The sequence below is a fragment of the Zeus faber genome, assembly GCF_960531495.2.
Source record: "Zeus faber genome assembly, chromosome: 19".
In the NCBI taxonomy this organism is placed as follows: Eukaryota; Metazoa; Chordata; class Actinopteri; order Zeiformes; family Zeidae; genus Zeus; species Zeus faber.
Genome location: NC_137206.1, coordinates 2,271,053 through 2,296,797, shown reverse-complemented (window position 1 = coordinate 2,296,797; position 25,745 = coordinate 2,271,053). Strand labels below are relative to the sequence as shown.

Sequence of the window (25,745 nt, the reverse complement as noted above, 5' to 3'; positions counted from 1 at the left end):
GTGGCTCCAAGAGATACGTCGTCGGGGGAGAACTTCGGTTTTGGAGGACCTGCCGGTTCGATGCCACGTGTGCTTTCAAAAAGCCGGCGCACGTTTAAAGGCCCCACGGAGAACCAGGGCCGAGCGTGAAGGCGACGCGGTGAGAGACCAGGACTCCAGATGTAACGGGTCTCGGGCGCCGTGGCGTCTCTTGGGGACTCTGGGCTGTTTTCGTTCCGGATCAGAGTCTCAGTCGCTGCAGCTAGTGTCGCCAACAAACAAAATGAGAAAATGAGTCACTCCTGAGCCAATTCAACTAGTATTTAACATATTCCTAATCCTTTTCTAGTCCCATTGTCTTCTTCTGACTTGAGTGAAGAGCGTTTGAATGGCTCAGTTAGAATTCTCATTTAGTTTTGCGCACTGAAAACAGCTCCACTCTCAAAATACTTTTTGTTTACCAGCCATGTTTGCATTGAGTGTGGTGGAGAAGGGGGCTCACTTTGGTCCTGCACAGGGCCTCCAAATAACCAAGACCGCCCCTGGACACAGGAGAATATTATTTCATTTATTATCTATTATTATTATATAATTTCCGCAGCAGATCATCGTCACTTTACAGAATAAGTTTAGGGCGACATGGAGGGTGTCAACATATCTTTTTTTTTTTTAATAAATGTTAAAATACAAGCTTAGAATGAAGGTGGAAATACACTTTTGAGATTTCTCCGATAAGGGGAGACACATTTGGTCTCCTTCACAAGGCCAGAGATGGACGACGCAATTGAGGCATAGTTCATCTTTTGTAATAAAAAAAGAGAGTAAAGAGTCCTTTTTCACAAAAGTTAAAATGTCAAAAGTTTTGAATTTTTGGGGTTTATTTCCAGGTTGGTTTTGTGTTTTATCTCAGTCATTTCAACTCTATTCTTGAAATATATATTAAAAAATCAATCAAAATGATGGATCAAATACATTTCTGTCATATTAAGTATTTCTTCTGAAGCTTTTGATCAGTTTTGCAAACCTTAAATGTTATTTAACGTCCATTCTCCCAATCGTGAATTTAAGACACCTGTCAGATGTCACCTTTGCACAATGCACAAAGTGAAAGCATATTTGTTTTTGTTTTACACAATAAACGCGAGTAATAGAATAGAATATCCTACAATATAATTGATCACCAACACAACCATAATTCCTCACAGCCCTCATTGCATTGGAATAAAACTGGAACAAGTGAAATATCCTCCTTTAATACAGTTATGAAAAAGGAACAAACAAAGATTGCAGTTTACAGAAGAGAGCAAAGACAGTCCATGGCTTCAGGGACAATTCTAGAATCGTCCTCAACGTCTTCCTCCATGAAGATCTACAGTATGGCTCAAGGTTTTTTTCCCCAAAATACAAAAAAGTACGTTTTCCGGACAGTGAGAGTTGCTGTTCCCTCAGGTGTATTCAACACAGTGTTCAAGTGGAGTGTTCATGGCAGGATGAGCTGCATGGAAGACACGTCTTGATTTCATGACAAAGGAAACTTCAATATTTAATTCATGGTTAAATGTAGTTAGGGAAGGTGTAATTTGTAGGCCGTACTACAGTACACTATTGTAACTCATTAATATTGTAGTGCAGTATTGTATCAGTTGTTGATTTGTATCCTCATTTATACTCATTGTTTTTTTACAGACATCTATATATATATATATACTCTCTCTATATATATATATACATACAGTATATATATATATATATACTCTCTCTCTCTATATATATATACATACAGTATATATATATATATATATACATACTGTATATATATCATGATACATTGAATCGTGACTGTGTTCTTCATCAAATTTCATATCACCAGACCAACACGCAGCCTTAACACTGAAAGCCATGTGTTATTAAATCAACTTATAAAAACGCCTCATTGGTAAAACCTTTATGTCTTTAGGGTTTTGTGATCTAATTTAGTGTTTCGCATCTAATTCTTGCACCTAATTGCAATCATTTTGTAAGATGGCTCGATTCTCCTTTCGCACATTTACCTCCAAATTACCTCCGGTGGCACAGTGCATTGTGCTACTGCCTCACAGCAAGAAGGTCCTGGGTTCCATTCCCGCCCGGGGCGCATGTGCGTGTGAAAATGTCTTGTAGTGTGGTGTGTTGCGTGACAATTAAAAATTCTTCAAAATTTTGTAGGAATTTTTTGCCAATTTTGAGCACATTTCTCATCAGATATGTTCGGGCAAATGAACTGTCGACCCAAATGTTTATGTTGGCTTTTCTCCCTAAAGTGGATGTGTATTATTAAATAAAACAAATAGAAAAGACAATTCAATTCTATATCACAATTAATTGCAAAAACCCTGAAAATATAAGGTTTCACTAAAGGAAGCATTTTCCAATCTATCCATTTATATTCAATGCACCCCCCCGCAAATATTTGGCAGAGCAAAAATCCATTTGCCCTAAAGTGTTTTTTACGACTTACGACTTTAAACAGCCGGCAGCGCAGGAACACAGCTGCACTCCAAAGGCACCGCACCGCCCCGACCCCCGCCCACCCGAACACCACCCGGTCCCAGGAGCCCCTAGGTGCTGTTGGCCTGCTCCTGCTCGAACAGCGCCATGGCCAGGTGGGAGCGCGACGCCAGCCCCTCCAGGCTGCTCAGCACGCAGCGGTGGTACACGTCCTCGCTGAAGCGCGGGTTGCACGAGCGCCGCACGTACTTCTGCACCAGCGCCGGCTCCACGGCACGGAACACGTGCAGCCCCGAGTAGCGCACGAAGATGTCGTACACATCCATGCTCTCCAGCAGCTCCTCATTGTCCAGGATGTCGGCGGCCATCTTGGTCCGCGCGCTCATGTAGTCGGCGTTGTAGAAGCAGGCCTCTTCGAAGGCGTGGCGGTCGAAGCGGCCGTCGCGCAGCGCCTCGGAGGCGAAGGGGCCCGGGGCCACCGAGGGCTGCTGGTCCCGGGCCCCCACGGCCGGGCTGAACTCCTGGAAGTGGATGGGGAAGAACACTTGCCAGTTGGTGATGGCGTTCATGCGGCAGCGGTTCAGGAAGTCGGCATTGACCTCGGTCCACACGCCGGCCAGGAAGAAGAGCGTGTCCACCGGGTGCTTCTTGGAGATGATGTCCATCAGCTTGACCTGCGACGGCACCTCCGTCTTCACGCTGATCCACGGGATCTTCACGTCGCTGTATCGCTTTTCCACCTCGGCGATCATGGCCTTGACGCCGGCGAACACGTCGGCCTGGCTGACCCGCTGCGCGTCGAAGGGGTCGTAGATGAACAGGAAGGTGAGCAGCACGTTGTCGCGGGCGTCCAGCGCGTTGCTCACATACAGGTCCAGGAAGTTCCCCACAAAGTCCTGGTCCTGGGCCGTGACGGGCAGGATGATCTGCACCCGCGTGGCCTCCGTCACGTACGGCATTGGGATGATCTCGATGGCGCTGAGCGGCCGCAGCAGGTTGACCCTCTTGCCGATCACCTGGGTGTGGCCCTTTTGTGTGTAGGCCTCCAGGGCCAGGTCCAGCACGTACTCCATGCCGCGCGTGGGGTCGAAGCGCCGGTACCCGTTCAGCAGCCGCCGCTTGCGGAAACGCAGCTGGGGCTGGTAGCGCTCGTTGAGCTGCTCCACGGCGATCTCCAGCACCACGCTGACGTCGGCCCGGTCGGCGCCGTGCAGCTCGCACTTGGGGGCGCTGTCCACGCACGAGTAGATGTGCTCCTCGGTGAAGTACTCCCAGTTGATCACCTCGAAGCGGGTCCGCGGCTTGAAGGGAGCGTTGATGCCGATCGGCCACGTGGCGCCAGCTTTTCCCTCCGGAGTCAAAACACTCAGGTTGTTTATCTGCATCTGGAAGTTAGAAACACAAGCTTAAATACCAGAAGAAATAGATATTCTCCACTGCACGACTGAAAAGGAACCCTGCAAAATATTATGTGCATTGAGTAAATATCAATCTATATTGATACTGTGATATTATATATATATGGCTGGATATATATAGTTAAATACTGTAAAGTAAAGTTTTCTGAACTTCATAGAGCTCTAATCGATGCCCCTCCGTGATTGGTCATTTCTCAAATATTTATTGTGTGTAATTATCTTACGAAAGCACCGGTAGTCATCCCCAAAATACTGTCAAATAATCTTCATTGAGATACTTACAAATAGAAAGATATTGTGAAATTAGATTTAGTCAATATGGCCTGCCTGGGGTAAAGTGTAAAAGAACTCTGCTTGTATTTGTGAGCGCGTTGAGAAGGTTCAGCATCACAGTAACAGTATCTGCAGGTTTCAGCTCGTTCCCTTAAAACCGTTTCATTCCCCTTTGAACGACATTTTCACAGCAGTTTTGCACTTTCATTGTGGTTCAACTCTGTATATTTTGTTCCCCTTTCTCTGCGGAGCTACAACTCAGTTTCCCTTTAATGTTAATACACGTACGCAGGTGCTGTTTTGTGAGACACAAAGAACTTAGTTTGATTCAACAAAGCAACACGCGTAGAAATAAAGTTTAAGATTCTGTAATGCAACTCAAGGCTTTCACTTCTACTCCATCGGTTTAGAAAAAAAAAAATCCTTTGCGCAGGCGGATGGAACCTAGATGAAGGGAGCGACCCTGAAAGCATCTCTGACAGAACGGGCCGTCCCTCGCCTCGGCTCCTCGACATCGTTATAAACACTGGATTAGTCTGGAATGTCTGGGCTCCAGAGGAGGAGCCGGGCGTGGCGAGGAGGAGGGCCGGCCGCCGCTCTGCTCTACCTGCAGCTGCTCGATCTGCTGGTACGTCCACTCCAGCTCGATCTGGCTGAAGCGCTTGTGCAGCCGGTACATCAGGTTGGGCTCCGACACCGGGTGCACGGTGAAGGCGCTCTTGAACCGCTCGCTGTCCTCGCGCTCCGGATCCGCATTTTTCCCGAGCTCAAAGTAGCGGTACGTCATGTCCTGCGGGGCCAGACGTACGTCAACACACGGAGGAAACAAAAACTGACAGAAGCGATGAGGTCGCAGAGTGTCTGCCAGGGAGACACATTTAGGATCAGGGCTTGAAGAATGTGCTCTCATTATTGAAGGGAATTTTGCGCAATATCAAAAATATCACAATATCTAATTAGAAATGTATTATAAATTATAATTATAATTGATCATCCATCACACTGAACAAAGCTCCCATCTGAATTCAATCGCCATACATCACCATGCCAACAACCAGGGTCAATTTTCTTTTTTTATGGTACCTGCAAATGAGTTATCTGTGGCCAAAACACGCTCATAAATCATATCAAACCATGAATTCCTAACTGGTGCTGTAAACTATTTAGTTACATTGAATTAATAATTAATTCCATCTTTTGCTCCCTGATTACAGGACGCCGTGTTGACAGGTTGGCTCACGTCTGTTTTGAGTGGTCAATAGAGAGTAAATCCAGTAGCTTGTGGTACAAATACACAAGGGTACAAATGAGTGATCAAGTGTGAGAAACCAAAGTGTGAGCGTTCCAGATGGCTGGTGTTGTCACACCTTTAGTCCTGCTTCGCTGGGTATCAATTTGTTTTCATACCCAGAACAGGGTATTTTAACGACGCTAACACTGAGAACAGTTTGTGTGGATCGCAGACATTTAATCCAAACCGCAATGTACTTTGTCTGTGTGGATGAAGGGCAGCGATGAGTAATTCAATGACTGGAGTTGTGATTCTCTGGAGTTGTGATTCTCTCCAGCGGTGGAGGGCGGAGTCCTCACCTGGTGCAGCTCCACGCAGCTCAGCCCCAGGTAGTCGATGATGCAGCGTCCCAGCCACTCGTCGGGCCGCACGCTCAGGATGTCGTTGCGGCAGGTGTCCAGGTGCGGCTGCAGGCGTCCCAGCAGGCTGCGGGACAGCAGGTAGCCGTAGCCGCCGTGGCAGTACCGCGCCTTCTCCTCGCCGCCGATGAACTCCTCGGCCCGGCCCATGTACAGGTCCTGGCCGGCGCTCAGGTGCTCCACCAGCTCGGTCAGCCGCTCCGCCTGCAGGTAGGTGTCGTCCTGCGCCAGGAGGAACCAGTCGTAGTCAGAGCCGTGGTGCTGATGCAGGTGGCGCACCGTCTCGTACATCAGCCACACGGGCCGGTCGTCGCCGTGAGCGATGACCGTCATGCCGTGGGGCAGCTTGGGGCTGCGCAGGCCCGTGAAGAAGAAGGTGCGGTGGAAGCGGTGCGCCACCGTGCGGTTCACCGCCACGGCCAGCGTGTTGAGGGCGGCGCGCGACGTTAGCACGCCCACCAGGAGGCGCTCTCTGATGCCCAGCTCTGTGTGGATGTAGCGGGTTCTGAGGGGAGGAAGAGGAGGAAGGGAGACAGAGATACAAGGGTTATAAAAAACAATGCAAAGGGAGAATGCAATTACATGGGTTTAAAGAGGTCATCCGCGAACACATTTTGTTAAGAAATCCCATTTTTGAAACTTTATTTAGCTTTTACCATTCACTGTATTCTATTTTATTCATGTGCTCCTCTATTTGCTGTTTCCATTGTTGGTGGCGGGGTCCAAGATCGGGCACGCGCAATAAGTGAAAGGCAGCCATGATGAATTAGATGAAGCGGCGTAGCTAGCTGTGGTCGCTACGCTGTCGATACGGATGCACATTCGCAAAAAAATAAAAAAATACATCCCCATTGCCAATGGATCAGAAGGAGGGAAACTTTGGAGAAAGTGAATGTCTTAGAGCGAAGACGAGGGGAAAGCATGATGTCAGGGAAAAAAAAGTCTCCGTTTGAAATGGAACTCTGGGACTCGCAGTGTAAGGGTGCGGTCACAGCGCTGGCAACGGGGCGCAGTCTGCAAAGCGACAGGCTGCGAACAACAGGCTGCAATGCATCTCAAACGGAGCTTGGCTTCATCCAGCTGCAGGGGGCGGAGCCACGACCGACAACCAATAGAAGGGAAGATACGCTCTCAATGACGCTGATCCTTGGAAAATGGACGCCCCCACTACTGCGTATAGTTTTTCTGAAAAAGGTCCCTTCAACGATGAATCAAATAAGTAACACATCATTTTATGTTTCTCCAACCAGGTAAATTCTTTATTTTAAGGGAGGGATGGCAAGATTATTTACATCATTTTTTCAAGATGTCATTTTAATTTGCTAAGTAAACAGCTACACCATGTTAATAACAAAATAAGTACACAAGGCACCAACTATCTATGTCATGTATATTAAATATGGAAAAGGAGAAAGGTTTGAATGGTTTGGGCATTCTCCACCAAACAGAAACAATCTGATGGATTTCCACTTTAATATTGCCGTTACGCGCTTGATTAGTCAGGAGGCACATTTTAAAAGGAACCATCAGTGACTCGTTTATTCACCTCCCTCGTTTTGTCAAACTTGAAGGTACGATGACGGGTGCCACGCCGTCCTTCTCACAGCTGATTGACATGTTCAACCGGTGGCGGTTCAGTGGTAAACTGGGATTCGGCAGTGCTCCAGTATCTCATAAACCAGGACGTGGGCTTATCCCTTCTATTCTAATGGGGCCCAAATTCATACTGAGGAAACTTGAATATCTCACCGAGATATTAATGTGAACATAAACACGGCCGTTGTTTCAAATTGATGTGTAGTATTTGGTCCAGTTCCCAGTCGTCTGTCTGAAAGACTTTAAACCCATTGAACGGGTTCTTCAAATCCCCGGCTAATTAAATGGAGCCCTTTCCTGCAAATAATCTGCTTAAAAAAGCAACTTCAGACATGAGGGAGCAGATAATTACATCTTGTGCATTTATGAATAAAACCAGATAAAAGGTCGATGATGCGAAGGTTGTTATATTAATATGATGTTCTAACAGGTGTTCACTAAATGCACAACGCACATGCACAGATGACATGTAATAACTGCATCATTGCAGATGCCTAAATGCACGTAGAGCAGCTTTGGAAGGTTTACGTGTAATCTCATTAAAAGGGTGAGCAGACGATGGTCTCTTCAGCTCTGATGGGCCCAACTGAGGCTTCTTTATACATTTCACATGTCGCTGGCCTACATTGGGGGTTTAAATCTGTGCCCTGAGAGACGATCTCCTGAGCGAATTGAACACAACCGCACACCTCACAGAGAAGGAACCCAAAACCTTGGATATGCAACCTGGAAAAAACAAAAAAACAAAAAACAAAAAAAAAACGTTGCCATGGTGATCTTGCAACAAACGCCCCCTTGATCTAACTTAAAGCTCTGACACAAACATCACGGGCGGGGTCAGGAAAATCGACGCGCAAACGTCAAGTCGGACGCGGAACATTTTCAGAAGTGTGGATTCGTTTTTTTTCTTGTTGAACGCAACGGGTGTGTGAGCATTTCTGTGTGTGTGACCTGTGTGTGTTTCCGTGTGTGTGATGTGCGTGTGTTTCCATGTGTGTGTGATGTATGTGTGTGTTTCCATGTGTGTGTGATGTGTGTGTGTTTCCATGTGTGTGTGTGGTGCGGCTCTCAGCAGTGTCGTGGCACCTATGGGCTCTTGGTGTCTGCCTGGATGGCCAGCCCTGCAGCGGGGATGCCATGTACCTCCAGAAAGCATACTGAGCCTTATTCACATTTCAGGCAGAGTTGGGTGATGTGCACATGCTCACTGAGAAGCCATTCATCTGCACGGAACAGCGAGTAGGAGATTCAGCACTATTTTTACCACCGTATTGCACTTCATAGTATAAATTACGCCCTAAATCTGTTTTGTTGACACAGAATGTGTGAAGTATATGCAAGGCCGAGTACACAGAAAGTCTGGGAAAGTGGACTGAAATGAAGCCGACGTGCCCTGTTCAAGGTTTCACCTCTTGGACCTGGCGACACTCCTTATTCCCTCACTGGGTATTCAGGAGCCACTCACCTGAGGACCTTCTTGTGGGGTTTGTTGGGGTCCTTGTGGTAGGGTACGATCCGGGGCTGAAAGTCCTCGCTCCCCGCCCCGTCCCTGAAATCTCCGCGCTCCCCTCTCCCCAGGAAGAGCCCGCCGTTCCCCAGCTCATCCCCACAGGCGTCGTCCGTGTCGTCCTGCGTCCAGGAGACCATGAGCAGGCTCAGGCTGCAGCCCAGAGACAGCCCCAGGATCAGGGGCAGGGCGGGCCGGAACAAGGCTACCAGGGAGGAGAGCCGCATGTCTAGGGGCTGCGGGCGGGGCCCCAGGAGGACCCTCTGGTCTAGGGGCTGCGGGCCGGGGCCCCAGGAGGACCCTCTGGTCTAGGGGCTGTGGGCCGGGCCCCAGGTGGACCCTCTGGTCTAGGGGCTGCGGGCCGGGCCCCTGAGAATCTTCTGGGTGTCAGACCACTGGACCTCTGCACAAGACAAACACTTGTGATCAGACATGAGACAGAAAGGAGCTTGGAAAATGGAAAGTCTGTCTGTCTGTCCGTCCATCTGTCTATCTGTCTATCTGTCTGCCCTGGCTACAGTAGACGGTGACCAACGCACAAATCAACAAATAAATGGAAAGTCTCTGTCTGTTTGTCTGTCTGTCTGTCTGTCTGTCTATCTATCTATCTATCTATCTATCTATCTGTCTATCGGCCTGTCCGTCTGCCTTGGCTACAGTAGACAGTGACTAACACACAAACCAACAAATAAATGGAAAGTCATTTCACAACTAAAACATACATTGAATTCCAGGTCCCATTATTCTCTTTATATGAGTTGCTATGTTTGGGTAAAGAACACAGGATCTCTATAGAGACAGGGTTGATATGATGCTGCATCGGCTGTAAAAACACTGTTTATCTTATGTCCTTTTAACCGTTCTTAACATTACTATTAGACAACACAACCTTTTTATTTTGGAAACCTGGAAAGCTTCTTACTTTTGGCAGAATGTGAATTGTTGATACAGAGGTTTATTGTTCTGTTTCTTCTGTTTATTTCCATTTCTTCTATTTGTATTACATTTTTATGTTCATTGCATATTGTCAATTCTTTAATAGTTTTGATTTGTATTATTATTATTATTAATGTTATTATTATTATTATTATCATCGCCTATTGTTTAGTCATAGTCATCTATCTACTGTATCTGTCTATCTATCCCACCCATCCATCTATATATACAGATATAGATAGGCAGACAGACACAGATAGATCAATAGACAGATAGAGAGATAGACAGATAGATAGACGGACGGACGGACGGACGGACAGACAGACAGACAGACAGATCTGCCTACCTATCTATCTATCTGTCTGTCTGTCTGTGTCTGTCTGTCTGTCAACTGATAAGATAGTACATTATTGATCCGCCGTAGGGTAAATTCATATAATAGTAATAATAAAGTAATAACGACGTAATAAGCCGTCATTAACACCGTGTTAGATAACAGTTAGCGGGCTTGGAGACCGGGTCTCGTCACCCGGGTGCCGCCATAAAAAAAACATCTTTATTTACACATTTTGCGCTGAATCCTCTGCTTGGCTAGTTAGCCTGCTAGCCTCAACAAGCTAACAGTCTCACTCACACACACACAGCGGGCTAGTGCTAGCTATGCTAACGGTCCATGTTCCCCAGGGCACCCCGGAGCTTCCACACACCTCGTACGGTGAATCCTCCGCGATCCGCGGGCTGAAGTCATCTCGGGTGGCGGTGAATCCTCCACGATCCGCGGGGTGAAGTCATCTCCGGATCCATAGTCGGTGTCCACGTCGCTCGGACGCCGCCGTCCCGTTCAGCTCCATGAAGTGAGGACGGAGTGTGTGTCGCTGCAGTTCAGAGGAAACAGTTTGCACCATCAGCTGGGTGTGGGTGCTACGACACAACACACACTACGGACACAACACACTACAGACACACACTGCGGACAACAGACACGGCAGACACACACTACTGACACAACAGACACTACAGACACACACTACTGACACAACAGACACTACAGACACACACTACTGACACAACAGACACTACAGACACACACTATGGATACACACTACAGACACACACTACACTACAACACAACACACTTCAACACACACTACACTACAACACAACACACACTACAGACACACACTACACTACAACACAACACACACTACAGACACACACTACACTACAACACAACACACACTACAGACACAACACACACTTCAACACAACATACACTACAGACACAACACACACTTCAACACACTACAGACAAAACATACACTTCAGCACACACTACACTACAACACAACACACACTTCAACACACTACAGACAAAACATACACTTCAACACACACTACAGACACAACACCCACTTCAACACAACACAAACAACAGACACAACACACACTGCAGACACAACACACACTTCCAACACGGTGTAACTTCTAGCCCCTCAGTTAGTTGCGTGGGGTGAGACAGTTCAGGTTGAACAGAAAATACTACAACTGAGTTCCTTGTGTAGAAGACTGATCAGCAGGAGCCCTTCACAGGTCACACAGAACAGCAAAGAGCATCACCCCTGAGCCAGCCGCCTCGGGGGGCTCATCACGCTCTGTGAGGGTGTCGCAAAGACAGGTGCTGAGGGTGTAGTTGTATGCATAGGTCACACAGACAGGTGCTGAGGGTGTAGTTGTATGCATAGGTCACACAGACAGGTGCTGAGGGTGTAGTTGTATGCATAGGTCACACAGGCAGGTGCTGAGGGTGTAGTTGTATGCATAGGTCACACAGACAGGTGCTGAGGGTGTAGTTGTATGCATAGGTCACACAGACAGGTGCTGAGGGTGTAGTTGTATGCATAGGTCACACAGACAGGTGCTGAGGGTGTAGTTGTATGCATAGGTCACACAGGCAGGTGCTGAGGGTGTAGTTGTATGCATAGGTCACACAGACAGGTGCTGAGGGTGTAGTTGTATGCATAGGTCACACAGACAGGTGCTGAGGGTGTAGTTGTATGCATAGGTCACACAGACAGGTGCTGAGGGTGTAGTTGTATGCATAGGTCACACAGGCAGGTGCTGAGGGTGTAGTTGTATGCATAGGTCACACAGACAGGTGCTGAGGGTGTAGTTACATTTACATTTACATTTACATTTAGTTATTTATCAGACGCTTTTATCCAAAGCGACTTACAAGGGAGAATAACATTCAAGCTACATTGCAACAGAGATTGGTGTAACAACAACATTCATGTAACAATAAATACTGCAAGGTGGTGCTATTGTAGGTTAGGACAGGAGGTACTCACTGAAGAGCTGGGTCTTCAGGTGCTTCTTAAAGACAGAGGGAGGTCCCTGCTCTGGTCATTTTTGGCAGCTCGTTCCACCAACGTGGAACTACAAATGAGAATAGCCTGGATTGCCGTGGCTGTATGGCCGGCAGAGCCAGGCGACGCTCATTTGACGAGCGCAGCATCCGGGGGGCAACATGTGCTCTTACAAGAGCATTGAAGTAGGCGGGAGCATTCCCAGCAATCACTCTGTAGGCCAGCATCAGAGACTTGAACTTGATGCGGGCGGCTACAGGTAACCAGTGGAGCTCGATGAGCAGCGGAGTGACATGTGCCCTCTTTGGCTGGTTGAACACCAGTCGCGCCGCCGCATTCTGTATCATCTGAAGTGGCTTCACCGCACAGGCCGGCAAGCCTGTTAAGAGGGCGTTGCAGTAGTCGAGGCGGGACATCACCAAGGTTTGTACCAGCAGTTGAGTGGCATATTGGGTCAGGTACGGCCTGACTTTTCGGATGTTGAGTAGTGCGAAGCGACAGGATCGGGAGACGGCGGCAACATGGTCCGAGAATGTCAGTTGGTCATCAATAATGACACCAAGATTCCTTGCAGCCTTGGTAGGAACAAGAGATAGAGTCGATTTTAATATCAATGTTGTGATAGATACCTTGTTTGGCCGGGAAGACCAGCAGTTCCGTTTTCGCCAGATTTAGTTGAAGATGATAATCCTTCATCCATGTGGATATGTCAGCGAGACAATCCGAGATCCGCGTCGAGATAGTAGGGTCGTCGGGCGGGAAGGACAGATAGAGTTGAGTATCATCCGCATAGCAGTGATATGAAAAGCCATGTGAGCGGATGATGGGGCCCAGTGAGGTGGTGTATATGGCAAAGAGGAGGGGTCCTAGCACCGAGCCTTGGGGCACCCCTGTGGTGAGGTGGTGAGGCACAGACAGCTGGCCTCGCCATGTCACACTGAACGAGCGCCCAGTGAGGTAAAATTCGAACCAGGAAAGTGCACTGCCCGTTATGCCCATGCTTGAGAGTATGGACAGGAGTATGCAATGATTGACAGTGTCAAAAGCAGCTGATAAGTCAAGCAGAATGAGAACCGAGGATTTGGCAGCAGCTCTAGCAGTTTTTAAGGCCTCTGTCACAGACAACAGGGCTGTTTCGGTTCGCTGTTTTAGTTGTATGCATAGGTCACACAGGCAGGTGCTGAGGGTGTAGTTGTATGCATAGGTCACACAGGCAGGTGCTGAGGGTGTAGTTGTATGCATAGGTCACACAGACAGGTGCTGAGGGTGTAGTCGTATGCATAGGTCACACAGACAGGTGCTGAGGGTGTAGTTGTATGCATAGGTCACACAGACGGGTGCTGAGGGTGTAGTCGTATGCATAGGTTACACAGACAGGTGCTGAGGGTGTAGTCGTACGCATAGGTCACACAGACAGGTGCTGAGGGTGTAGTTGTGTGACTGGGTCACAGACAGTTGCAACTGTTTCAGCAGTTTCAACATGTTTCATCTTGGTATTGTATTCCATTACAACAGACACAACACACACTACTACAGACAAGCTACAGTCAGAACACAGACAGACTATGGACAGAACACAGACGGACTACAGAGAGAACAGTCACAACCTGACAATCCAGTGACAGAAACATCATTTGACTTTTACCTTTTATATGTTGATATTTTTGTATAATTTGATTTTTTTTTAATTATTTTTAGTTATTTATTAAAAGCAATACTAAAAGGTATTTCACTACTACTACTTTATTTACCCATTGCACACTCAAGATAATTATTTCATACTGTCTTATACACTGTACATATATACTGTTGCATACTGTACATACATACTGTGTTGCACACTGTACATACATACTGTGTCTCATATTGTACATACATACTGTACATACATACTGTGTTGCATACTGTACATACATTCTGTTTATACATATTGTGTTGCATACTGTACATACATACTGTGTTTAACACTGTACATACATACATACATACATACATACATACATACATACATACATACATACATACATACAGTACATACATACATACATACATACATACATACATACATACAGTACTGTGATGTATATTGTACATATATAGTGTTATACACTGTACATACATACTGTACACACTGTACATACATACTCTGTGGCATACTGTCCATTCATACTAAACATGCAAACTGTACATACATACTGTGTAGCATACTGTACATACATACTGTGTTGGACACTGTACATACATACTGTGTTGTAAGCTTTACCGCGGTGGCACGGTGGCGCAGTGCATTGCACTGCTGCCCCACAGCAAGAAGGGGTTCGATTCCCGCCTGGGGCGCTGTTGGCACCGTGCTTCGGTGGGTTATCTCCCAAACAGGAGCCTTTCTATGTGGAGTTTGCATGTTCTCCCCGTGCTTACATGGGGTTTCCTCCACCTCACGTCAGTAAGAACCTCCACCAAAAACATGCACCAATCATTGTCTGACCAGCGATGGACACGTACGCTGCCCACTGCTCCTGCTGTGCCCCCGGAGGAAGGACAAGCCAGGATGGTTACATGCAGAGGAACCATTTCACCAGCACCATCCAAGCATGTGCATGTGCATGTGCATGTGTGTGTGTGTGTGTGTGTGTGTGTGTGTGTGTGTGTGTGTGTGTGCAAGCATGTGTTGTAGTGTGGTGTGTTGCGTGACAAATAAAGACTGTTTCTTCTTCTTTAAAAACATACTCTTTGGCACAGTGTACATACATACTGTGGTGCATACTGTACACACATACTTAACTAATTTGGCGCACATGAAGTATGAGCTGAGTAGTAATTGTTTGTAGTTTTCCATTTCATGATGAAGGGCTTCCAGCTGACCTGGATGGTTTTTCCAAGTTGAAAGCTCGGATTTCCCACCTCCCTCTTGTGACATGAACGCTGCATATCGCAGAAAAGTACAAGCCCGCGAACAAAGCAAAGGATAGTTCAAAAACCCTGGGACAAAGCGGATAAAACAGCTTCAAAGTAAACCTTATACATCCCATAGGCTGACATACACATAAAGAGTCTCCGCTTCCCATTTTATTTCAATATTACATTGTCATTAAATAGTAATGTAAATACTTAAAGGATTGGTGGTGATTTTTGTTTTTGCATTTTGATGCCTTTTAAAAGATGTAAAAAGATGTAACAGCATTGAACGAGTTCAGCCGAGTCCAACCGCGTCAACACGACGGAAAAGCAACTGGTTCGCGGCACAATGTCCCACGTGACGTGAACGCCGCATCACGGCCTTTCACTGCAGACCCACGCGGAGTGTGCGGGAGGGGCGGGGCCTCGGGGATATCCCCGCCCCCTCGACGCCAAATGCGGTCATAAGGGGCGGGGCTTAGAGCTCCCCGCCCCCCCATGACCATATATGGTCTGTCTGGCGCCTCGGCCACATTCACCCGGCGAGCGGCGGACACGAGACACCGGCGCGAGCACAGTTGTGACCAAGCAGGTAAACGGAACCGGCACGAAGCGCCTCTCGCGCCACCGGAATAATAGAGATGGCGGTGATTTCGGGAGAAGGAGCCGTTGGCCGGTTAACCCGCCATAAACGCCGCCGTTACCGGGCCTCGCGGCGCAATAACAGGCCTGCCGGCAAGGCTAGCACTGTTAGCCTAGCCGGCCCAGCCGCGCATTGAAAGCTAACGGACCTTAGCTTAGCTTAGCTTAGCTTAGCCGGTCGAGCCTCTAATTGTGAACTATATGACTGGTTTTCCCGCAGTGAGTAAATCCGTGGGACCATTGTATTTTTTTTCTCAATAATATGAGTTGGTTTTTCGGTGACACCCAGCCTGACACTGTGAGAGCGGGAGCTTGGTTGGTGGCTAGCCGGCTAGCCGGCAGTCCTTCCCGCAACGTGCTGCAGGTGCGCAGCGCCTGAGCTCCCGGCACATTAGTGTGATTCATATTTCACCTCCTCAGAATATAAGAAGCCGAACCATATAAGAACGTTGCCGGCGGGGTGCTTCACCTGCTGCTGACAGCGAGCACCGCTGCTGTATCATACACAGATCATCCTGATTAGAGCTGTCACACCTATTAGATAAGGACGTTAGAGATGTCTCAATAAACACAAATCCAACACCCCAGCTGATGCATCCTCAGTGCTCTCTTGTTCCAATCTTCAATGGTGTTTTTAATTTACGATAAAGATTTAAAAAAAAAACTAAAAAAAACCCCACAATTATTTGTATGATAATTAAAAGTCAACTAAAATGTCATGATCGTGACAGCCCAAATCTTGATGGCTGCTTAGCAGTGTAGGCTTACAATCCAAATCGCTTGTTTATCTTCAATCCTGAGTGCTTTAGTTTCCCACTACCCGGTCCCAAGTATGCAGGTCGGTTCGACGCGGATTGCATGAAGTGGCAGCAACCTTTGAATTGAAATCCTTTTTCCCCACCCACCCCACCCCACCCCACCCCCACCCCTCCTTTCTTCTCGGCACGGTTTGGGGACACCCCAGCACAGCGATGCCATCCGATTTAGCCAAGAAGAAGGCGGCCAAGAAGAAGGAGGCCGCCAAGTCCCGGGGGCGCACCAAGAAGGCCGACGAAGTGAACGGGGAGGGCGATGCCGACGATACACAGCAGAATGGAGCAGACAGCGATGGTAAGAGAGAGTTTGAACAAGGTTATTGAATGCATTAAAAATAAGTCACGTTAGAGTCGGATCTGAGATTGTGCTGGATTACATATTTACTCTGTTTGGCAGGGATGGCCAACCTAACCAAGGAGCTGGATGAGTTTGAGCTGAAGAAGGCCGAGGCCCGCGCAGTGACCGGGGTGTTGGCCTCGCACCCCAACAGCACCGACGTGCACATCTGCAGCTTGTCGCTCACCTTCCACGGCCAGGAGCTGCTGGCCGACACCAGCCTGGAGCTCAACTCGGGCAGACGCTACGGCCTGATCGGCCTCAACGGCACAGGTGAGGGCTCTGTCAGCCTCAATGCGTAACATGCATGTTTGGGTTCATTTTGCCCGGTTTCCAGACAGTTTTCCCTTCTTCTGTCCGGCAGGGAAGTCCATGCTGCTGTCAGCCATCGGGCTGCGTGAGATCCCCATTCCAGAGCACATCGATATCTACCATCTGACCCGGGAAATGGCGCCCAGCGAGAAGACGCCGCTGCAGTGCGTCATGGATGTGGACCAGGAGAGGATCATGCTGGAGAAGGAGGCGGAGAGACTTGCTCACGAAGACTGTGAGTTATGTAATGGGTGGAGGAGGATAAAGCCCAGACGTAGTCTCTTTTATTTATTTATTTATTTATTTATCTATCTATCTATTTGTTTATTTATTTAATTACAACTGGGAGTAAGAATTAAGAACGGAGGATTGGCCTCCGAATTTCCCCTTCCGGAATCATTAATGGGTCGGTGCACACCGGCAGCACGGATAGGGTCAATGGGCTCGGTCATTCACAGACGTCCGAATCATTTGAACGGCTCCAAATACTTTTATTTTTATTTTTTATTTTTTTTCCTCTTCTCCCCCGGTTTTACCATTTAATGTTGCTGTCTCCTCTACTGTTTTGTTCCCAATCACACTGTAACATGACACGCCCCTTTTCTGGTGTGCTCATGACGTTAAACATGACGCACCCAAAAAAACTGCATTTCTACGTGGCAATGGGAGAGCCGTCATGTAAACCCACAAATTTTGTTGTAAAATCGGGATGGGTTGGAAAAATAGCAAAGCTGTCCTTTTTAAGGTGTAACTGATTTGTTAAAAACAATATAAGAGTTGAATTACCGGAGATATTGCTGAGATACACGCAGACATACTGTTATTCAGCAGTTTTATGCGTCCTGTTGAGACGGCGTTTATTAACCTTACATTGCCGTACATAGTTATAATTCATATTATAATTTCTCATTTAAAACCTATCCCATAACAATATTTTATCCTGTGCATAGTATTGCATTTGTATATGTTAAATGTCTCACAATTTTGTTGGGGTTTTTTGGTCATTTGTGTATATGTGACTTTTTTTTTTTTTTTTTCCCCTCATTGTTTCTTGTACTAAAACTTTATTTAGCTTTATTTTTAATGCTGATGGTCCGTACCGAAGTGCCCCAAACCTCACCAGAAGGAATTCTTTGTATATGTAAATGTATCTTGCAAAAATAAAACCGTTCCCATTCTCTTACCCCCCCCCCCCCCCCCCCAGCGGAATGTGAGAAACTGATGGAGCTGTATGAGCGTCTGGAGGAGCTGGACGCCGACAAGGCGGCGGTCCGAGCCTCACGCATCCTGCACGGTCTGGGCTTCACCGCCGCCATGCAGCAGCAGAAGCTCAAGGACTTCAGCGGAGGCTGGAGGATGAGAGTCGCTCTGGCCAGGTGCAGGAAACAAGCTATCATGACTATTAACTACAGATCTTGCCATATGATGTCTAATATATATGTTGTCTTTAAGGAGCGTTGCAGTAAATTAGTGGTTTTCTGAATTTCATAGACTGTTCTAGCTTCCAACCAATGATCCTAATATCGACATTACTAATGTTTGTTTCTCAAATATTTATTTTGTGCCAATGTTATGAAAGCACCAATAGTCATCATCCACAAAAATTGTAAAATTATCAGTATCGCCCTGCCTTAATGGGATTTTACTCTGTGGATGGATAATTAATTGAACGTCGAGAACGTTACATCTGTGGCACCAGACACAACATCCAAAACCAAAAGGATAAATGGAAAACAACAAGTTACCTTACTCCGTACTCCCCCACTACAGAGAACTGATGTGAGACATTTTCTGTCGAGCATCAAGGTGAAACCGCAGAAATTGAAGCCGCCGTGTGTTAAACCGTAATTGATTTATTCAGAGAGGTTTCTGCGGTTCCCCGGTGTGGAGACCTCAGATAACGAGATCAGGGTGATGGAGGATCACGGACTGAAGCCGTGTTGTTTCCGTGTCCAGAGCCTTGTTCATCAAGCCGTTCATGTTGCTGCTGGACGAACCCACCAACCACCTGGACCTGGACGCCTGCGTGTGGCTGGAAGAGGAGCTCAAGTCGTGAGTCTCGGTTTTAATCCAATGAGTCATGTTCTAAACTTGCTTGTTTGTTGATGACAACTAAAAGCCCAAGAGTAGTTTGGGCTGTTTGGAGACTTGGGCTACAGAATGTAGTGACTTCTAGTTGTCAGACCACTGCCTTGCTCACCGTGCTCTGCCTTCGTCCCAAGGTTCAAGAGGATCCTGGTGCTGATCTCCCACTCGCAGGACTTCCTGAACGGCGTCTGCACCAACATCACCCACCTCCATCAGAAGAAGCTGAAGTACTACACTGTGAGTTGGTGCTACAGCATTTTTGAATGGTGGTAACCAGCGTTTTTATTGAGGCCTGGGTTGAAACATGCAGAGAGATTTTAAGTAGAGTACTCAATCTATGGGTACTGGATGATACAAATACTAACGGTTGTAGTTGCAATAACCATGGAGTCAGTGCGTACAACGGCACAATATCGAACATGATGCTCGAATTGGTGCATCCCTAACTTGAAGTTCACCATTAAAAGTGGAAAATCAATTGGTGAAAATTAAGGCCCTAATTGCAGGAAAAGTGTTGTTTATTTTGATTTATTTTTGTGGTATTCAAACTGAAATATTTTGTTGAATATAATTGGAAAAATGCATTTCAACTGCATGATTGGTTAATTTTACAAAAGTGTCATTTTAAAGATCTCAAGTAGAAGGTTCTGATGGCAGCAGTAAACCTGTATAAGGAGGTGGTGAGTGATGCTAATTATGTTCTAGCGCTGTGTAGCGTCGTCTGCTGCTGTGGGGTGACGGTGCAGATCTATTTGTGTCCCCAGGGAAATTACGACCAGTATATAAAGACCAGAGAAGAGCTGGAAGAGAACCAGATGAAGCGCTTCAACTGGGAGCAGGACCAGATTACGCACATGAAGGTGGGTGTGAGGTGGAGGCGCTGTACTGCATCCTCCACCTCATCCACACCCATGACTACATCAGACATCACAATTTATTTAATTTGACAAGCGCCACCTATATTTCTTAGTTTGATATTTTGGGGATGGCTATCGGTGCTTTCATGAGATATTAACACAATAAATAAGAGAAACAATCATTTAGAGAAGGGAGAATAGATGGTCTGATCAGAGTTGACATTATCTGTTTTCACTGGGAACATATTCTAATCTCTCCGTCATAATGTCGGGTGAAAATAATTCCCTCTAAGCACAATTTAAATTAGTGCTGGGTGGATATAACGATAGTTAGCGCCATATATTTTTTCCTTCTATGTCAAAATAAAACTTACTATCGTTTAGAAAAAAAAAAATACAATTCCAGATCTGTTCATTTCCGCGTTGGGTAAGTCGCAGTGGAAAGCCAATCGGTTTGGACGATCTAAAGCCAGCCTTTGACCTCTGACCAATGAGATTAGTGGATATAGAAGTAAGCCCCGCCCCCTCCTTGATGGACAGCTTGTAAACATGGAGCAGCGTCAGAAAGATGTCAACGTTGACGGCATCGTTACTTATTTAGACTGATTCGTCAGCTTTATTTTGTTTTTGATCTGATCAATTTTAATTTGGTGAAATGTTAAAGCAACTGCACTTGTTTATTATTGTTCATGAACGGAAATTATTTCATTTCAAGTCGTAATATTCATCTCTATTTATTTTTAAAACGCGTTAGCTGACAGGGCTTATTTTATTTTGAATATTCAATAAAAAATATTATACATCTACATTTCTTGATGTCATTCTCTATGAAACTTGCTTATCAAATGTATTTAAGCTCATTAACACAGAATATTAGACCTGAGTCCCTCCCTTTTGTCTTGGCCGTTGAAATCCTCCAGGACACGTTGACCGTCCCCAGTTTGTTCTAACGGAAACTCTGATTCAGTTCTAAAACTTTATCTGTAGAAGTTATTCTTGAAGGGATACTCCATCAACTTGCGTAGCCATGTGAATTTAAATGTTAAATGGTTCAACAAAGATCACTTTTTAGTTTTACACAAAACATGTCTCTTAAATGAGGTTGGAAGGTGTATTTCCATAAGTTCCCAGGAGCTAGGCTAGCTGATCCCCTCTGCAGCTATGCATTGAGCTAACGCAGTTAGCATGCAGACCGTCACTATGTCCGTACTGGAAACGCAGGGATATAATTGGTGTGAATCTGGGTAGGATGAAAATACGTAATCTCCCCAAAAAAACTTTCATGTATGAGTTTCCCTTTTGATTGGTGTGTTAATTAGCTTTTTGAAAGCTTTAGTGTCATCTGAACGGTCTCCTTCCCGTCCTGCAGAACTACATCGCCAGGTTTGGCCACGGCTCCGCCAAGCTGGCCCGCCAGGCACAGAGCAAAGAGAAGACGCTGCAGAAGATGGTGGCCTCGGGCCTGACGGAGCGCGTAGTGAATGACAAGGTGAGGACGGATCCCAAAAATCGCACCATCTCCGTACAGCTTTTAACACGAGCAGAATGCACTGACAGTTTACTGCTAATTATCATACAAATAACTGATTCAAATTGTATTTTCAGTGTTATGTTTAATGTCTCTCTCCGAGTATAATCCTCGTGGTAGTGTAATAATACACATGCTTATGGAGGGAGCCAGTTATTGGCATTGAAGGTTTAAAAATAAAAACTCAGATGGTTAGAAGGGAAACTGGTTTGCATTTATTTTTTTTTATTTACTTTTCATTTTTTAGTCTAAACTTTATTTTTCGAACATTGGGACGATAATTACTTTTGTTGGACGATATATTGCCCCGCGATAAATTATATTATTTTTAATTTAAATTTTTTTGCCACTGATATAATGACAATATAATAGCATAATAATGCAAGTACACCCTTTCAAATAGCAATGAACTTTTAATTCTTAAGAATATTCAAACATTGTCATGTGAAAAAAATATGAATATATCCTAAATAAAATAAAACCACACAACCAAAACAATAAATAAAGTGATTCCGACACAGAAGCAGTGCGATCAGAAATGACAGCAAAACATGTCTCAGCATAGTTTTGTTTAAATAATTTGTGTTTGGTTTTTTCGGTGCTTTTGGCTCGGTTACATTCATTAAGTAAAATGGTTAAAAAAAAAAAAAAAAAATCCAAGTAATACATTATTTATTTGTGGATTAAGAAATACATTTTTTCTGAATTAATTTTTTTTTTTTTTACCATAATTCAGATTTGTAGATTGTAGTATTCATTGATCTTTTCCCATTTGTATTTATTGCATTATATGTATTTGTGGATTGTGATACATAATTCCTTCCATAACGTGTTTTTATTCACTTTGAAATGTACAACATTACATTTCTCTGGCACTTTTGTTCAACGACATTTCCAAATATATTTTCCATAAGTTGAAATATTAGTAGAGAAGCGACTGATATTTAAGATTGTTACGAACAGCAGAAAGCAGCAAGTTGTTTTGATCATAAATTCCCACGTGACTTGAACGCAGCATCTGTAGGAGTAACGGCGGCAGAGCCTCCACAGTGGATTCTAGCGTAGATAAAACTCCGTCAGGAACTGTGATGGTGGTCACAGTGAAAACTCCACAAGATGAGGAGGAGATGGCCATTTCAGAGGATTCTTGCTGAGGCGCTGCGCCCAAGTCTTATGGTGGTTCGGGAAAAGCTCAAGTTCACAAACTTATTTGTCACATACATATACGGTCATACATATATGCAGATGTCATGACACCTGGTGATTACGCGCAATAAGCTGCTGTTTATTCTGGCATCATGTCGGCTGAAATGTAGGTGACATTCTTATGTAAACACAACGGGCGATTTATCGAGGTCAGAAGAGTTACCACGGTCATGTCTCTATTTCGTATGATGAAGTAGACGTTCTGTATATTTTAGTAACTATTGCTAAACGCCCAATTGTGAGTAAACCTGAGGCATCGGCATCGTCTTTATTTTTTTTTTTAAGTGACCCAGTTTTGAGACAAAAGTATTCAATAGCTTTAAAAACTGTTTAAAATAAGTGTTTCTACAATTTGCCTCAACCCCACAATTCACATTTTATTAGTTGCAGCTTCTCTAACATCTTTGGGTGGAACAGGATTTGTTTTCACGTCGTCTGTTTAACTTGTTTCTCTTTCCCTCAGACCCTGACGTTCTGTTTTCCTCCGTGCGGGAAGATTCCTCCACCGGTCATCATGGTTCAGAATGTCAGCTTCAAGTACAGCGACAATGCGGTGGGTGTACTTCCGGGCAGGGTTTTTTTTTTTTTGGGGGGGGGGGTCACCCACGTTGCCGTGGCGACCACGGGGTCTCACCATCTGCACTTGTCGTCCCCCTGCAGCCGTACATCTACAGAGACCTGGAGTTCGGCATCGACCTGGACACGCGGGTGGCGCTGGTGGGGCCTAATGGGGCGGGGAAGTCCACGCTGCTCAAGCTGCTCATGGGAGAGGTAGGGGGCGCTGTGCTCCACCTGATCCAGTGCACCGCCCGCCTTTTTGGGGGGGGGGAAGAGGAGTCTCAACCCTTTCTGTCTGTCCTCCGCAGCTGCTGCCCAGCGACGGCATGATCCGTAAACACTCTCACGTCAAGATCGGCCGCTACCACCAGGTAGGAGAGCTGAACCCTCCGACCAGCGGGTGGAGGAACCCTTTACACCTTCAGTGTTCCATCGCATTAAGGGGGGGGGGGGCTTTGCGGACGGATTCAGGCCGAATTCGTTAAAATGACACTTTGATCTGGCCTCACTGGGATCTGATCAGTTTAAAAACGTCTGATTTCCAGACGGAGGATTAGAGATGATTGAGGCTTCGAGGCTCGGTGGAGGCTTCACTTCAACCTTTTGGGGGAATGGGTGTGGCCTCCAGGTGGAGCAGGTTGATCTGGCACAAAGACCAGACAGGAGGAGTTGACCGCTCCTCCGTCACCGCGGTCTCTGCTTTCCCAGTCTGGAACAAATTCATCTTCAATGAACGTCTCAGACATTCTTAAAAATTCTGGGATTTGGAATGAACTCAATCTGAGAAACCTCCAAGTTGTTGATTTTACTGAGAAAGTACTTCCAAAAAATATAATTTGATTCAGAGGAGGAAGGAGGAAGGGCGTGGCCTTCCCCTCCTCGCTCAGTTGTCACCACACGGTGAAACAGCCTGAAGTCGGTTTCCTGTTGGTGCCACCTCACCATGAGTCACCATGAGTCACCGCAGCACCGTCAGTCATCAGCTGCTTCCTCATGGTGGAGGACGACCAGAGGCTCCAGTTGTTACTTTCAGTATCTGACTCTTCATCGTTTCAGGAACGGCACCGGTCTTCTCCTGAAACACTACGAGCTCGGACAATCAATCACACGATGATGGTGTTTGGTTGGACTCCCTCTTGATTGTGGTGATTTCAAACCAGATGTTTTTTTTTTTTTGTTTGTTTTTTGTTTTACTGCACCACCTCAGCACCTGACGGAGCAGCTGGAGCTGGACCTGTCTCCTCTGGACTACATGATGAAGTGCTACCCTGAGATCAAGGAGAGGGAGGAGATGAGAAAGATCATCGGACGCTACGGCCTGACGGGGAAGCAGCAGGTAGGACAGATGGGGATGTGAGGACTTTTAATGCGGAAAAACCTCGTGCGGGGGCTCTGGGCCCTGGTGGAGGAAAGGGGCGTGTCTTCATGTTACTTTGATATTTGAGGAGCAAACCCTAAACCCTGCTCCTCCAAATACCTCCCGTCAGGCCTAAATGAGGCGCAGACGAGGAAGCTTTTGGCTTTAGATTCCAGGTCTGTCTGAGCGGTTTTGGACTTGAGGAGCTGTCTGTGTTCCCGGCAGGTGAGCCCCATCAGGAACCTGTCTGACGGCCAGAAGTGTCGCGTGTGCTTCGCCTGGCTGGCCTGGCAGAACCCCCACATGCTGTTCCTGGACGAGCCCACCAACCACCTGGACATCGAGACCATCGACGCTCTGGCCGACGCCATCAACGAGTTTGACGGAGGAATGATGTTGGTGAGCCACGACTTCAGGCTCATCCAGCAGGTACTGTGTGTGTGTGTGTGTGTGTGTGTGTGTGCGCCTTGCTCAAGGGCAGTCTGGTGCTCACTCTGACCCCCTCCCTTCCCCCAGGTGGCCCAGGAGATCTGGGTGTGTGAGAAACAGACCATAACCAAGTGGAACAGGGACATTCTGGCGTACAAGGAGCACCTCAAGTCCAAAATCGACAAACAGCAAGGTCACGACATCTGAAGCAGCAGCAGAACCCCCCCACCCCCAATATGACATCACAGGTGGGTAAACCCTCCTGGTTCCTGATTGGCTGATTCTCCCGACGCGTCGGTGTTTTGGCTGCATTCCAACGAGCCGTCGCTTTGTTTTGTTTGTTTACCTGAAGATGCAGCAGCTTTTAGGTCATTTTAGGATATTTAAAAGTTGAACTTTGTTTTTCCTGTGAAAATAAAAGTGGTTCTGCCTTATTTAACGATGTAAATGCAATAAAGGTTTTTTTTTTTTTTTTTTTCCTTTGGGGGGGGACTGAAGGGGAGGGGGCG

General features: G+C 46.3%; 2 protein-coding genes across 3 annotated transcripts; one reads left to right on the top strand and one right to left on the bottom strand.

Annotated features, from left to right (window-relative positions):
- Positions 1-2,567: 2,567 nt before the first annotated feature.
- Positions 2,568-10,710, bottom strand: chpf2 (chondroitin polymerizing factor 2). Its single transcript, XM_080019907.1, has 5 exons — positions 10,554-10,710; positions 8,869-9,313; positions 5,748-6,312; positions 4,765-4,947; positions 2,568-3,851 (listed from the first exon to the last, which is right to left on the bottom strand). The coding sequence occupies exons 2-5, from the start codon at positions 9,135-9,137 to the stop codon at positions 2,577-2,579; spliced, it is 2,292 nt and encodes a 763-aa protein (XP_079876033.1). The 5' UTR covers positions 9,138-9,313; positions 10,554-10,710; the 3' UTR covers positions 2,568-2,576.
- Positions 10,711-15,653: 4,943 nt separating this feature from the next.
- Positions 15,654-25,688, top strand: abcf2b (ATP-binding cassette, sub-family F (GCN20), member 2b). Of its 2 annotated transcripts, none has more exons than XM_080019952.1 (15): positions 15,654-15,699; positions 16,714-16,859; positions 16,962-17,174; positions 17,266-17,448; positions 18,418-18,589; positions 19,170-19,265; positions 19,436-19,538; positions 20,066-20,161; positions 21,528-21,647; positions 23,356-23,445; positions 23,553-23,663; positions 23,759-23,821; positions 24,658-24,786; positions 25,033-25,236; positions 25,324-25,688. In XM_080019952.1, the coding sequence occupies exons 2-15, from the start codon at positions 16,721-16,723 to the stop codon at positions 25,441-25,443; spliced, it is 1,839 nt and encodes a 612-aa protein (XP_079876078.1). In that variant the 5' UTR covers positions 15,654-15,699; positions 16,714-16,720; the 3' UTR covers positions 25,444-25,688. The 2 variants fall into 2 exon arrangements, with proteins under 2 accessions (XP_079876078.1, XP_079876079.1); XM_080019953.1 differs by having other exon boundaries at positions 15,676-15,699; positions 16,719-16,859.
- The last annotated feature ends 57 nt before the right edge of the window (positions 25,689-25,745 follow it).